This window comes from Pogoniulus pusillus, chromosome 6 (assembly GCF_015220805.1).
Source record: "Pogoniulus pusillus isolate bPogPus1 chromosome 6, bPogPus1.pri, whole genome shotgun sequence".
Classification (NCBI taxonomy): domain Eukaryota; kingdom Metazoa; phylum Chordata; class Aves; order Piciformes; family Lybiidae; genus Pogoniulus; species Pogoniulus pusillus.
The window spans coordinates 19,560,655-19,575,430 of record NC_087269.1 but is presented as its reverse complement, the minus strand read 5'-3'; the positions used below and the strand labels follow the sequence as shown (position 1 = coordinate 19,575,430).

At 40.4% G+C, this 14,776-nt stretch overlaps 1 protein-coding gene across 2 annotated transcripts in view; it reads right to left on the bottom strand.

The window, feature by feature from the left end:
• Positions 1–5,500: 5,500 nt before the first annotated feature.
• Positions 5,501–14,776, bottom strand: part of ERCC6 (ERCC excision repair 6, chromatin remodeling factor) — a 50,015-nt gene continuing 40,739 nt past the window's right edge. For both annotated transcript variants that reach the window (XM_064144757.1, XM_064144756.1), the window contains 7 exons: positions 14,541–14,660; positions 13,387–13,481; positions 10,466–10,611; positions 9,661–10,383; positions 8,846–9,047; positions 8,450–8,528; positions 5,501–8,012 (listed from right to left, as the gene is read on the bottom strand). In XM_064144757.1, the coding sequence (XP_064000827.1) occupies positions 7,584–8,012; positions 8,450–8,528; positions 8,846–9,047; positions 9,661–10,383; positions 10,466–10,611; positions 13,387–13,481; positions 14,541–14,660 (1,794 nt within the window). In that variant the 3' untranslated portion in view covers positions 5,501–7,583. The remainder of the gene's footprint in view (positions 8,013–8,449; positions 8,529–8,845; positions 9,048–9,660; positions 10,384–10,465; positions 10,612–13,386; positions 13,482–14,540; positions 14,661–14,776) is intronic.

The following is a 14,776-nucleotide window of genomic DNA, read 5'->3' as shown; positions in this document are numbered from 1 at the left end:
CTTGGGCCTCTTCATTTTCTCCTGGTATCCTCCCTAAGCATTTACCTCAATTTTTACTCTCATGGTGCTGCTTTCAGACATTAATGTCTGGAAACACATAGCTAGGGCTCCCAAACAGCCTTAACTCTGCCCTAGAGGCAAGACTTATGAAAAATCCTCTCTATTTAATATAAGCTGGGACCACAAACAACGAAATGCCTCAATCATATTAGTGCAACTGCAGAAATTCTAGCCTACAGTTAGCCAAACATAACCCACTGAGTGCTGTGTTCTTTTATTTTCATATTTCTGATTAGACAAACAACATAATGAAAACCTCGCTCCCTATTCTTTTGTAAGACTGTGACTCATCACTTATGTAAGCCTTATGCAGGAGCTGGTCATAGCTCCACTGATGATACTATCTACTGGTTTGCAATTATTGCAAGGCTTCAACCTCCCTGTTCTGTACAATAAAAATAAGTTCTCTCAACTTATATGTTGTGAGAAATGTGGCTTTGGGAGCCCAGAAAAAGCAGGGAATCTGTAGGGACAGTTGGTTAACAACTTAAAATTGTAGGTGGATTCTCTAAAGAGTTTAGCATTGGCATTGCTTTTCTTTTCTCCTCTTAAATGACTGGATATACAGTTTGGAGCATCTGAAGTGTTCAAAATCAGCTGGCTTTCAAGTATAGCTTATGGGTGTTAACAGTGGGATTTATTATATGGCCTGATACATCATCTTTGATTCCCTTATAATTAATAAGGGACAGCGAAACTGAACAAACAAGATTGTGACATGGTATCATTAGAGAAGACAAATAAAAATTTACTTGGGAGCTTTCATTGTGCATTTCGGAACCTTGCGAGAAAGAAAAGTGAGGTTTTCTGCTCCCTGAACCCAACAATGATGCATTGCAGTCTTTACTACGGCTTTTGCAGGCAGGGAGCACTTCTAATGATAGTAGAGGCAGCAAAACGAGAGTCACTAATGAAAGATAATCATTACTAAGGAAAGCTTAATCTTCTCGATCTCATCTGAAAAAAAAATCAGACATCAGTGATAGCATGTGAAATAGGAGTGCTCACATCACCCTGGAATAACAATCCCTTGAGAACTGGGTAGATGGAGAGAGGCATTGAGTTTGTAAACATATATTCAGCATTTAGCTTGAACGTTGGAGCAAGGAAACTATAAATGGTCTTAAGTAGCAGAGAGTGTTTTTACCATGTATCTTAAGATATAAATACCTGCCCCAGAGGAGATAGACTCCCAAGTGCAGGCTTGCAGCATGTCCCAGCTTGTGCCCTACTCAAGCCCTTGAAAACCTGGGCTCTCAGCACTATTTTAATGATAGTTTTGTATAAACTGCACTTGCTGAATTAATCATCTAGACAATAAGATGCCAGATTATTTGTTTTACCAGCTAGTACTGTGCTGTCATTTCCTGAATGACCTGAAAGATTTCATGCCTTCCTTGACAGACAGAGAAACCAATGCAGCAAGAAATATAGTACGGCATCCAAAGTCACACAGAGATTTATAGCAGGAGAATCCAATTTTCCCTGCTCCTGAAAGACCAAACAGGCAGATCACCCTAAACTATCTCATTAACTGTGCTATTTAACTTAATTCCTTCCCAATGATTCCTCATGGTTTAAGTAATTTCTTGGCCCAAACATTGTGAGTAAGTCAAATTTAGATAAAGTTGCCATGGAGTCTCTTCACATCTAATCTTTTCATCATCTTTATGCATAATTAGAGAAAACACAGCCACCACCAGCACAAGAGACACTGCATTGTCCTTCCTTGTGGAACCACTGAGATATGGCTGTTTCTCAACACCTCAGCGGCTCTCAACAACTTAAACTGTTATTATTAGCTCTGACATAGTAATCACAGCAGTACATAAAAAGAATACAAGGTCCCACTGATTTTATTAATAATCTACCCATCTTCTTCTTGTAGAAATAAATGCTTTGTTGGAGAAAAGCATTTCCAGTTCCAAAGAACATCAGTCAAGTTGCTGATTTCTCTAAGACTGTTTTGTCAAATTAATTGCTTCAGTTACTGCTTCCTGTGGCAGCTTTCCCTGAAGGATATATCCTACTTCAGTACTGCTATTTCTAGTTCTGTGATGCCTGCCTGGATAGCTTTGTATGGTGTATCAGTATAGGTAGGTTTTTGTTGTTGTTGTTGTTTTGTTTGTTTGTTTGTGGGTTTTTTGGGTACATCTCAATGTACAACATTTTAAAAGCTACTGGAAAGTTCCTTCCCCAGAGGATTCCCAGTTACACAGTAGTATCAATGTTTACTGAACAGACTTTGTCTTACCTCCCTCAGTCTTTACACAGAAGTCCCTCTGAGAGGAGCTTTTTGCTTACATACTAGTGACAGGATGTTACAGGTCCTGGCAATATTCATTCACTACCAAACTGAGTTGACTGGTAGATGTGGGGAAAAAAATCCTGATACAATAATATAATTAACCTTAAGCACATTTCATATGTAACTTCAACTGGGGAAATGAGGCACAAAGGTGGCTACTAAAATCATTGCCATCATCTATCTCCATAATTTTTGAAAAGCATATCTCAAACTGTATCAGACATTCAGTCAAAAATGGAGCCTACAAGATCATTCTTTGTGAAAAATCAACCAAAACCCCATGCAACAGGCTATCTCCTTTCAGGGAGGCAACTCACCTCTAACTGTGCTTTCATACAGCAGTATCAATAAGCACACATGAACTGGAGAAAGGCACATGTTCTGTGGCTGTTTCAATCATGTATGTGCATGTCTTGGGTTCAAATGCAAGTTCCCAGAGACTCTTATAAATTTGGTAGACCCAATGACAATTTATAGAATTTATAGAGTTTATAGAGTGCCCTCCCCTCCTCCCTCTCCTTTCCCCAAAAGACAGGGAGAGAGATAAAAGGTAGGGACACCCCAATAAATCAATCTCACTCGATTTGGAAGTTAAAAAGGAAAAGTTTAACAATAACTTAGAAAAAAGGATTGGAGGTAGGGGAGTTTACAAAGGATAAGGAAGGGAAAACAGCAAAAATACAAAACAGGGATGGATACAACCCGAGTAGTGTGATGGTGTCTCTGCCTCGTGGCTGGTATGCAGTATCAGTGTGTGTGTGCGGTCATGAACGCAGGTAGAGGAGAAACGAGCAAGAGAAAAGAGAGCGAGGAGCAGGAAGTGCTCCTCTTTTATACCGCAGGAAGTGGGGGGAGTGGGCTAACCATCACCTGGAGTGTGGCCCACCCCTGAGGAGGGGCCAAGACCCCTAGGGTCAGGTTCAGGGTCACTCCCCCAGGAGTGTTAACCCTATACAGTGCAGCAGCCCAGATAACACACTTGTTGGCTCTGATGAAGGCTAGTATCAGAAGGTCCTTGAGGAACAGTACTGGCCCATCCATGTCAGTGAGTATTTACAACAGATGAAGAGTTGGAAACTTCTTAGTCCTAATAGCTCAAAAATAGGGAAGATTTTATGAATAAAAAAATCCCTTCAAGTCCATTTGAAAATCTTCAGCCTTCTTTCACACCTTCTTGAAAGACAGAGAATTGCAATACTAGAAGATGACCTTTCTTTACAGGAAAGAAATTTTCAGTAGTTCCCTGTGGAATATTACTATTTTTTTTTTTAATGTAAAGCTTATACTCACTGTTTCATGCTGAAATGTCTTTCCTTAGTGAGATTTAGCAATTTTTTTTTCACTTTGATTCCTAATTTAACATCTGTATTTTGATCATTCTTTTTTACTGAGCTAAGAAAACAAATTATAGAAACACATGCATTTCATGCAAGTGATTTTTGGAACCATGCACATATTACTATTATATATAGTTTCACAGAATGGTTTAGGTTGGAAGTGATCTCAAAGACCATCTAGTTCCAAGCCCCTGCCATAGGCAGAGACACCTCCCACTAGAACAGGTCGCCTAAGGCCTCATCCAGCCTAGCCTTGAACACCTCCAGGGAGGAAGCATCCACAACCTCCCTGGGCAACCTGTTCCAGTGTCTCACCACCCCCCCTGTAAAGAACTTCTTCCTAATATGTAGTCTAAATCTTCTCTCTGCCAGTTTAAACCCATTACTCCTTGTCCTGTCACTACCAGACCTTGTAAATAGTCCCTCCCCAGCCTTCTTGTAGGCCCCTTTCAGATACTGGAAGGCCATTACAAGCCTTCTCTCCTCCAGGCTGCTGAGCCCCAACTCTCATGCACTATCCTCACAGCAGAGGTGCTCCAGCCCTCTGATCAACTTTCTGTCCCTTCTCTGGACTTGCTCCAACAGTTTGATGTTCTTGTGTTGGGAGCTCTAGAACTGTACACAGTACTCCAGGTGGGATCTGCTGAGAGCAGAGTGAAGGGGGAGAATCCTCCGCCTTGCCATGCTGGCTACACTTCTCTTGATGCAGCCCAGGACACGGTTGCCTGTCTGAGCTGCACATGCACACTGCTGGCTCATGTTGAGGTTTTCATCAACCCAGACCCCCAGGTCCTCTTCCTCAGGGCTGCTCTCCAGCCATTTGCCACCCAGCCTGTGTCTGTGCTTGGGATTGCACCAACCCAGGTGCAGGACCTTACACTTGGCCTTGTTGAACTTCATAAGGTTATGTGGGCGCACCTCACCAGCCTGGCCAGGCCCTACTGGATGGCATCCCTGCCCTCTAGCAAGTTGACTGTGCCACACAGCTTGGTGTCATCTGCAAACTTGTTGAGGGTGCACTTGATTCTTCTGTCCGTATCACTGACAAAGATGTTGAACAGCAATGGTCCCAGCACTGACCCCTGAGGGACGCCACTTGTCACTGGTCTGCAGGTTGTCACCACTCTCTGCGTGCAATCATCCAGCCAGTTCCTTATTCAGCGAGTGCTCCACCCATCAAGTCTGTGTTTTTCCAGTTTGGTGACCAGGATGTCATGTGGGAAGGAGTCCCAATGCCTTACTCAGGTCCAGGTAGATGATGACAGTTGCCCTTAACCTTATCCACCATTACCATTAAACAAACGGTAACCATGTTTGACTACATGAAGTCAGGAATTGTTTCAGATATTCTTTGAAGATTTCACTTTACACAAGTAATGCCAAAAAATGAAATAAAACCAAATCATGCTTCATGGAATAAAAATGAGCTTATTCTGAAATAACTCCTCTACTTTGAAATGCGTAGGAGCTGAATTATATTACAGAACAACTTTTACCTAGAAATCAGGCTGTAGATGTTTAATCACATACACTTTTGAGATTAAATGCTTAAAAAGATTCTTTTGAATATTAACCTAATGTGGATTCAGTCTTTCAAACACTGTAAACAAAAGCCAGTAATGGAAAACATCGAATTGCTAGGATTTGAAGTTGCAGAATTTGAAGTTGCATGGAAAATGGAAATGTACTTAAATACTAATATGAATTGTTCAATAATAGCCATGCTACACAGGAAAAGATGTCCCTCCCCAACCCATTTTCCTTCCCGTTCTCAAAGAAGACTTCTAGAACAGACTTTAGAGTTTGCTTTTTTAATAAGTCCACAAAAGCCAAGGATTTATAAAAAGCACATGCAAGTCTCTTTATATAAATACAGCAGCAAGAAGCTGTAAACTTTCCTTAGTACAGGACCTCTGTCTTTAAGGTTGCAAGCAGTAAATAAAACAGGGCACCAGAACTGACAGCTAAAGTGGCACAGCAGCTTTGCTGACAGCTGAGTTCCTGGTTTGTTCCTGAGACATAGGGATGCATAGGAGCATGACATCCAAAACCAATTAAGATTTCCCTGTAGCTTTGGAAAGCAAAGCAAAAAAAGTGTGGGTTTTTTAATTTTTATTTTTTTACTAATCCATTTTAAGTCATACCAACTTATCTACAGTTTGTGTGGTTTGCAATTACAGCCCATATTCTTGGTTTCATCTATCTCCTGAAAGAAGGAATGTAAGTGAATATAAATGGGATTAGAAAAAAAAAGAGATGTCAGGAAGAGATGCAATGGTCCCACTTTAAAATGCCATGATGAAAAAAACCCAGGTTCTTGGACTGGATGCCCTCTCCAACTCCAGCCTGTGAAAAGCCAGCTGACCACTAGTAAAACAATGGCACACTCTTTTTTGAATGTCTCTAGATTCTTTAGTGGTGAGCAAAGCCAAGGAAGGATCTTAGAAGCTTTTCTTTATGAGAATAAATTGTGTATTCTTGCTCCACCATACACATGTCAATATTTGTACTGTCACCTGAAGTAAACAAAATACTTTCAACTGAAAAAATACAAGTAGCTCAGCTTTCCATTTTCTCTACAGCTTAGAGATAGGAAAGACATTAGGCATTAACATTGAACTGTTCTCAGTTTAAGCCATATGGTAATTTAATGATGCTGCAAGAATGTGCATGAATGTGTTTTTTCTCAAAATCTATCAATTTTTACTCCCTTAACATTCCGATATGTAATACACCTTGAAGAGAGACTCAGTGTACTACTTGGGTTTGCTACAAACAGTCCAGTCCTTCCTTGCAAGAAAATAGGTATTACAACTTGTCTGTCAGGAAGACCAAGGTTTTCCCTATCTACAGAATAAGTACAACTTGTAACTTCTGTATATGTTCCAATTATGTCTCTGGCCAAAAGTGATTATGCTTAGTAAAATACAGTGAAACCATTCCCCACTCTGACCAACACACACCTCAGTCTTTGCCAAGGTATTTAAGTGCTAACAGGGAACTGGAAAGTTTTTGACATAAATTACAGTGAGAGCCATGAATGTTTCATGGGATTTTAATTATCAGTCTACACTCTGTGACAAACATAAGTTACTGTCACCTCAGTAGTAAGAAATATTTTACCACAAAATTGTCAGTGGTGTATGGGACTGTAATTGAATTGATGATTAAAGTGTAAATGTATTTTTTCCAGTAATATAATAAGTTTTCCATAATAATCAACTGTCAATCATCTCAATATCCTGCCAGACTTCCCCTTTTTTGTTATTAAGCCTCTATGGCAGCAGAGCTATTTTCCAAGTTAATTAGTGATCTAAGGTACAGTATATATGCTAGATACTAGCAACAATGAAAGCACCACCTTTAAAAAAAAATGCTCACTACTGAGGGAAGCATCACAGAATGATTTTGCTGTACTTGTGGGTACAAGCAAATACTGACCATTAACCTTTTGTTTTTCCTGATGGTACACTGTGTGCCCCATGACTATTCAAGTAACACATAAAAAAAAAGAGGGAAAAGTTCTTGTAATTTCATAGAAATCAAATAAAGATCTTACAACCCACAGCAACATCCATGGTTCTTATTACAATAAAAAAGTCAGAATGTACTCTTCATCCCATTTATATTAAATTTTCTTTTAAAGAAAAGGTGCTGATATTTTGGGTTGTTTCATCTGTGAGGTAGATGGCACTTTCATATAAATAGTGTAAATCAGAAATTAAGTTAGCTCTGAGCCTGCAACATGCATTGCACCACTGACTGCTCAAGTCAATTAGGAAGTTATGAATAATTCCTCATTTTAAAAGGGAAACAGCAAGTCTTTGAAAGGAGAGTAGTGGCTGAGCACACGGACAGGTGTCTTCCCTTGACAAAGGTCAGCGGAATTCTGGCTTTAGCCTCCAGACACCTTCACCATTTGGGCTCCTGTGGAAGGTGCAAAGATTCCGGAGCAGTTCTCTAAAGACGCAGGAGTGCGTTGCAGGCAGTTTGGACTCAAATTCCTGCAGCAGCTCCTGAGTGCTTGCTTCGCCGTTCCCACGGGCCTGGAACGCGATGAAGTTACGCACGCTCACAAGCAGCTCATCGTATTCTGTTGAACACGGGGCTAGGGTTGGTGCTTGCTGATGATTCTCATCTCCCTCATTCCTTGTCTGCTGTGGTAAAAGAAGGTGGTTTCTTGCTCTCATCTTAGCTAACAAAGACGAAGAGTCTAGTGCACTGGATAATGATTCTCCAGATTTTCCATCAAAGTGATCACTGGAACTACACTTCTTTATATTTTCTTTCTTTACTGTATCTGCATCCTGCAAATAAAAACAGATTAGGGAAAAAGTTGGATTTTGTGATCCACAGAATCTCTTAAACAAAATATGTCTGCTGTTGAGACTTAAACGACAAATAAGAACACTCCGAAGTTAGTGATTGCTAATACAAAATAAATAGGTAACTTCTTCTGGTCTCAACTTTGGAACTTCAGAAGCAAAAGAAAAGCTTTGTTATTTTGAGACAGATAATTAGACCACGTTGCAGTTTGTGGCTGTTATCTGATTAAACTTCATCGACTGCTCTATCAAAACATGAAAAGTCAAATAAAAACTGGCTGAGTAAAAATTCTGAAATTCTACACAACTGTATAACAAATGAGCATGAGACATCTACAATATAAAGTGGATTTTTTGCATAAATCAGATAATTTCACACATCAGCTATTACAAGAGAAACGTCAGCTTGTGCCTCCTACCTTGTACTTCTTTGCAGGTGATACACAAGTAGAAGGTGAAGAAAGCAGCCTCGAGTTTCTTTTTTGACCAAATCGACTCCTAAAAACCCACAAAAAGAATTGGCACCATAAAACACCCTTCTCAAAATGATTAGGATAGTTTTGCCAAAAACATTTGCATTTTAGGGTTCTCAAGAGCACTCTGCCAAACTCTCCCTCCTCTACTATGCAGCAATAAAGCTTTCTTTGTATTTCAGAATGGACTTTGTAATATGTCTTCACTTCTTTATTAAATATAAACCATGAAATTCAACTTTGACATATGTTACTGCAAATATCAAGCACCAAAATCTATTATATCCATAGCATCCTAAGCAACTCTTGGTTTTGGAAAAGCAGTGTGAGGACTGAACTTACTTTATCCCTGATGGTGCACCTGAAAGGCCACTCACACCTGTCCACGTCGGCACACCGGAAGCAGCTCCTAAACACCGCTGTCGAGAGACTTTTAAGGCTCTTAAGGCATCCTGGGCCACTCTGCTTGCTTCTGCTTCCACCAGCACGTGATCTGAACTGGAAGCTTCCATAATGACATCATGCTTCATAACACTGTGCACCCCTAAAAACCAGAAGATACAAGCAAAGGTGACAGAAGACATCTGTTTATGTACATGGTTATCTGTACAATTAAATATTCACCGTTTAAAGTGAATGCCACCATCACATTTTTCCCTATTCAGGTTGATTACATTCAGTACTTCAGTACCCTAATTTCTAATAAGAGAATCTCCTTCTAGCAAGCAATCAATTTGATAGCAAACCACTTCTGGTGTGCTCACTGGGTCATTATTCACAACAGACTTGGCAATTACGTATGTAAATTGATCACTTCTATTGCTACAGACAGGGTAGACAGATGTGAAACCCCTGTATAAATTAAAGTTTTCTTACATCCGTATTTCTAGAAGAAACACTGCACTGCTTCTATATCCAGAAGTGTTTCTGGAAGGCTGCAGGTTTCTCTGAAATGTTTGTGCCAAGGTAATCAGCACATTTCATAACTGAAGCATTTCACTGAAGTTTCATTTTAATGTTTCAACACAGAACAGATAAAACACATTTTGTATTGCAGGACCAGAATAACAGAACTGCTCCTTCCCACACTTGCTGAAGTTTGATACAGCTTTGTTTAAATGCCTGACACTGTTGAGCAGCAAAATATCAATGGTTACCTGATTTTTTGAAAAGCTTCTCCAAGACATAATCATCATTTTGCTTAGAGTCTTCCTCTTCTTCGCTATTCTCCTTTTGGTATCTCTTTTGTTTCACGAGATGAGGAATGCGCTCTCCTTCAAATCTGGCATCTTTGTGATGTTTCTTCTTAGATTTATCTTTGTGTCTCCCGTGTGACAGTGTATCTACCCTGTGCTTTGTTTTTGAGGTACATTTATAATGGTTATCTAATTGCCCATCTTCAGTTTTAGCAGCCTCATTTTCCCAAGAGCCAGTTGCACCACATGTAAGGCTAAAATCTCCCTTCACATTTGCATTAGCTGCTTCATGTACTTCATCAGCCACCATGGCATTGACACATTTGGTATTCTCTGAAGACCCTGCATCATCTGGCAATGACTGGGCTGTAGATTTCCCAGCACCTACTAAGCTCTCCTCATTGCTTTTATTCAATGAGTTTGTATCGCTAGCAACTTGTGTATTATCTTTTGCATACCTATTTTGGTCAAAGGCTTCCAAATTTACTTTGGTTTCCTCACTTGCCTCTCTTTCTTTAGTAGAAGAATTTGTCACGTGGGTTGTTGAGTAGGAACTGGATGACTTGCTGCACTTAGGTGGGCTGCTTTCTGTAAGATGGAGATCATCAGAAGTGCCATTTTCAGGTGGCTTTTCAAGTTTTTGTTTCAATTGGCGTTTTGGGACTTGAACATCTGAACCAGTACCTGAGGGATGAATGAAATTAGTATTCATTTATCAAACACTCCAATCTTTTTTCTTCTTTTAAGCAAAGAGAAAAATGTGTACCTGCAAAAATTGCACTTGTTTCTGTCCCCTGAGATACATCTGGGCTGCTCAGAGTAAAAAGCTCATAAAGATCATTGGACTTGAAAAAGCGCCTCTGCTTAGGGTCTTTCAGTACTCTGTTCGTTAAAAACTGTTTGAAGATTTGTCTAAAATGGAAAAAAAAAGGTAGTACTTTGTACATGCAACAAAAGTCTACCTATGTTAAACTGATGAATGCAGTACTTCAACTGAAAAATGTTTAAGTACAAGTGTTACCCTGCCAAACAATTAAGCAGGGGGAAGATGATGTTAGATTCCAAAAGACAACCCCGTAACACAATTACCTAAGCAATAAATAACTTCACAGCTAGAATTTTTTTTTGGTGATATATTCAATGAAACTATTGGAAAGCTCATGAAAGAAAAGCACAATTCATGTCAAACTGCTAACATTTAAAGTTAGTTTAGTTGTAGGAATCAAAAGCAGTGGAGTAGCTCAGTCTTATGGTGATGACTGAATGACAACCAGTGAAAAAGAAAATGTGACTTGTGGCTGAGAAGGAGGAAAAGAAGTGCCCCTTTGCAGAGGATTGAAGAACAGATCTGGGGGAGTGCTACACTGAAAAAAAGTCTTCTAATATTGGTACATCTGCTTCTGTGCTGTGTTTGTACTACAGAGCTCTTGACTGTAAGTCCTAGGTGCTGTATTCCTGTACAAAACCCACATCCCTATATTATGCTGGAAATCAGTTCTCAAGAAGTACTTTTATCATGCTTTTGGCTCTGCAGACATTAATTAAGCAGGGAACCTATTTTTAAATCCAACTGGCAAAAACTAACTTTAAACATAGGTCCCAGCTACTGTAGTATACACACAGAAAGACTTTAAAAAATGTAGGAATTAACTGAGCTTCATAGCTTCCTGCAAAGGTGATCACATATTTGCAGGGAAGAAAATAGAGAAGAGAGTTCAAGTTCAAAGTGCAGTGGCACTGTTCTAGAAATAAATGAATTTCTGATGGCTGTCCTGACCCTCAAAACCCACTTCCTTGATGTGGTCAGTGCAATTTAAACACTCAAGTACGCCAGAGGGACACAAGCCAACCAGCATCGGATGCTTTGTGTCCCTGTGGTAAAACAGATTAAACAAAGGCACTCAATAAGTGTGGGTATTTCATTATTTAGAGGTTTTCATTCATCTGCCTTTTCAAAGAGGATACCCCAGTTCCAAAAAGTAATGCCCAGAGAGAGCATTCCCATGTACTTTCATTAGGAATTCAGGTGAGTGAAGCTAACTACTGAGAAAAATGACAGAGAAAGCAAACCAAAAATAAATGGTTTCAAAACATAAGCACTTTAAGACTTTAGCTACATTTTGGAATAAACAACATGAGTATGATTGGTAGTTTTGGGGATTTCATATTCGCTTTGCAATGACTTGGGAATAAAGTCAACTTGGGTTTGCAAAGTAGTACATGGATGTATGTACCACATACATATTTATAGATCCTAAAGACAATGTACAGAACTTGCTGATTTCAGTTTTCATTTCAGATTTGTTGAGTCTTCTGAGTAAGGTGTTTTCCTATCTATATAGCTTATACTCTCTCATTTACATATACTTAGTACCTGTATCTTCAAGCTAGAAAGGCAGCAGCACAGCCTTGCAGCTGGGAATCTAATACCTGAAGGCCTGTTTCTCAGCAGAAATTTTGAAGAAGTTTTACGTGATGTGCCCATCATGGCCAAGGTTGAGAGTTACAGGTCATGCAGGCACAGGCACAGCTGTGTCACTGTTACATCACTGCACATTGGCTATAAAAATTTTCTTGCTTGTATTCCAAGTATATTCTGGTCACCAAATTGGAAAAAACATGGACTTGATGGGCAGACCACACTCTGGATAAGGAATGGGCTGGATGGTTGCACACAGAGTTGTGATCAACGGCACAATGTCCACCTGGAGACCAGTCACAAGTGGTGTCCCCCAGGGGTCACTACTGTTTAACATCTTTGTCAGTGATATGGACAAAGGAATCAAGTGCGCCCTCAGCTAGTTTGCAGGTGACACCAAGCTGTGTGGCACAGTCAACTTGCTAGAGGGCAGGGATGCCATCCAGAGGGACCTAGACAGGCTGGAGAGGTGGGCCTAGGCCAACGTCATGACATTCAACAAGTCCAAGTGTAAGGTCTTGCACCTGGGTCGGTACAATCCCAATCACAGACACAGGCTGGGTGGTGAATGGCTGGAGAGCAGCCCTGAGGAAAAGGACCTGGGGGACTGGGTTGATGAAAAGCTCAACATGAGCCAGCAGTGTGCACGTGCAGCCCAGACAGCAACTGTATGCTGGGCTGCATCAAGAGAAGCATGGCCATCAGGGCAAGGGAGGGGATCTCTTCAGAGCCCACCTGGAGTACTGTGTACAGTTCTGGAGCCCCCCAGCACAAGAAGGACATCAAACTGTTGGAGCGAATCCAGAGGAGGGCCAGAAAGATGATCAGAGGGCTGGAGCACCTCTGCTATGAGGATAGGCTATGAGAGTTGGGGCTCTGGAGCCTGAAGGAGAGAAGGCTTTGAGGAGACCTTGTAGTGGCCTTCCAGTATCTGAAAGGGGCCTACAAGAAGGCTGGGGAGGGACTATTTAAAGGCCTTGTAATGACAGGATGAGGAGTAATGAGTTTAAACTGGCAAAGGGGAGATTTAGACTAGATGTTAGGAAGAAGTTCTTTACAGGGAGGGTGGCGAGACCCTGGAACAGGTTGCCCAGGGAGGTTGTGGATGCTCCCTCCCTGGAGTGTTCAAAGATGAGGCCTTAGGTAACCTGTTCTACTGTGGGGTGTCCCTGCCTATGATGGGGTGTTGGAACTGGATGATCTTTGAGGTCCCTTCCAACCTTAACCATTCTGTGATTCGTTCTATTCAAGCAATTGTTCTGACTGACCTGTGGTAGATCTTCTCTTCAATAGTACCTGCAGTGAGAAGTCTATACACAGTCACCTGCTTCTTTTGTCCTATTCTCCAAGCACGTTCTCGAGCCTGGAATGCAGACGGTTTGGTTACCTTAGACATATGTTTAACAGAGGTATCAATACTGTTGTTTCTAACCTTGTTTGGACATTGAAAAAGTAGTTCAAACAGTTACCTAGCTGTGGTATTTCTACAGCACTTGGATAAGTTAGCTGGTGAGGGAGACAATTTACAACGTTTACATGTGCAAAAAGACAAGTCTCCAATTGTACCAAGAAATCTAACAACTTAAAGATTTTCTTGGAATAAAATTAAAATGGTTAAAATTAGAACTCCTATCCAGAAGATGTACTTCATACAGACCTAGTTCAAAAGAGATCTATTTCACAAAATATGTTTAATACATGAATTTCCTTTGGACTTCACAAAAGATGTTTAATACACAAATTTTCTTTGGACTTTTCTTAACTGAAAATCTTCCTACAAACATCCTGAAGCAATTGTTAAAAACCAGACCACTTTACATCATACTAGACTTCCAAAACAGTTTTGAGCTCTCAAACATGTAAGTCACAAATACTGTTTGGAGATCTGAAAAACAAAGAGACTCACTGCATCACCAGATAAAGCATAACTTCGTTTAGGTACTGACTTAATAGCAGTTTCTAAGGTGCTTCTAGCTGTGTATCATTATTTAGTGACAAAACCAAGTGAAGCAATGCTTGCTCTCCTTTTCCTACCCTGCACTGCTATCATGAACAGTCATGTCTGTTCAAGAGCTTGCACAACTCTGCTCTCTCTTCAGAAATGTCTTGGTAATTTATTTTACAAAGTCCAGGCCATTCCATCTGTTTGCTGGGCTACGCTCTAAACAGGCTATATGAATCAATGATATTGCAGTGGTAAGGTGTAACAGCATAAAGGGGATGTGGTGTGAGCCTCTTTAGATTGGCTTCACCACAACAGTAATCATTATGTGGAACCGCACCCTCAGCAGCTATTGCTGGGAACAGCAACTTAGGGAAGAGCAACATAGTGGTTGAACACTGTTTGAGGTGATAAATGTCACTCTCTCTTCAGCTCTCTTTCAACTTAGCTGGTAAAAAGAATATAGTGAACCAAACTCACCTGTGTGTCAGTACTGGGGTTCCAGTCAGGATCATAAATAATTACCCGGTCAGCACCAGTCAAGTTAACCCCAATGCCACCAACACGAGTCGTTAGAAGAAAAATAAATATGGATTTGTCCTACAACATAAAAGAGTATTTAAAAAGCAAGGATTACCAAAGTACAAGATACCTTTTGGTTTTCTTTTTAAATTTCCTGGATTCTTTTATCAGCAAAGATGCAAAGGGAACCATGT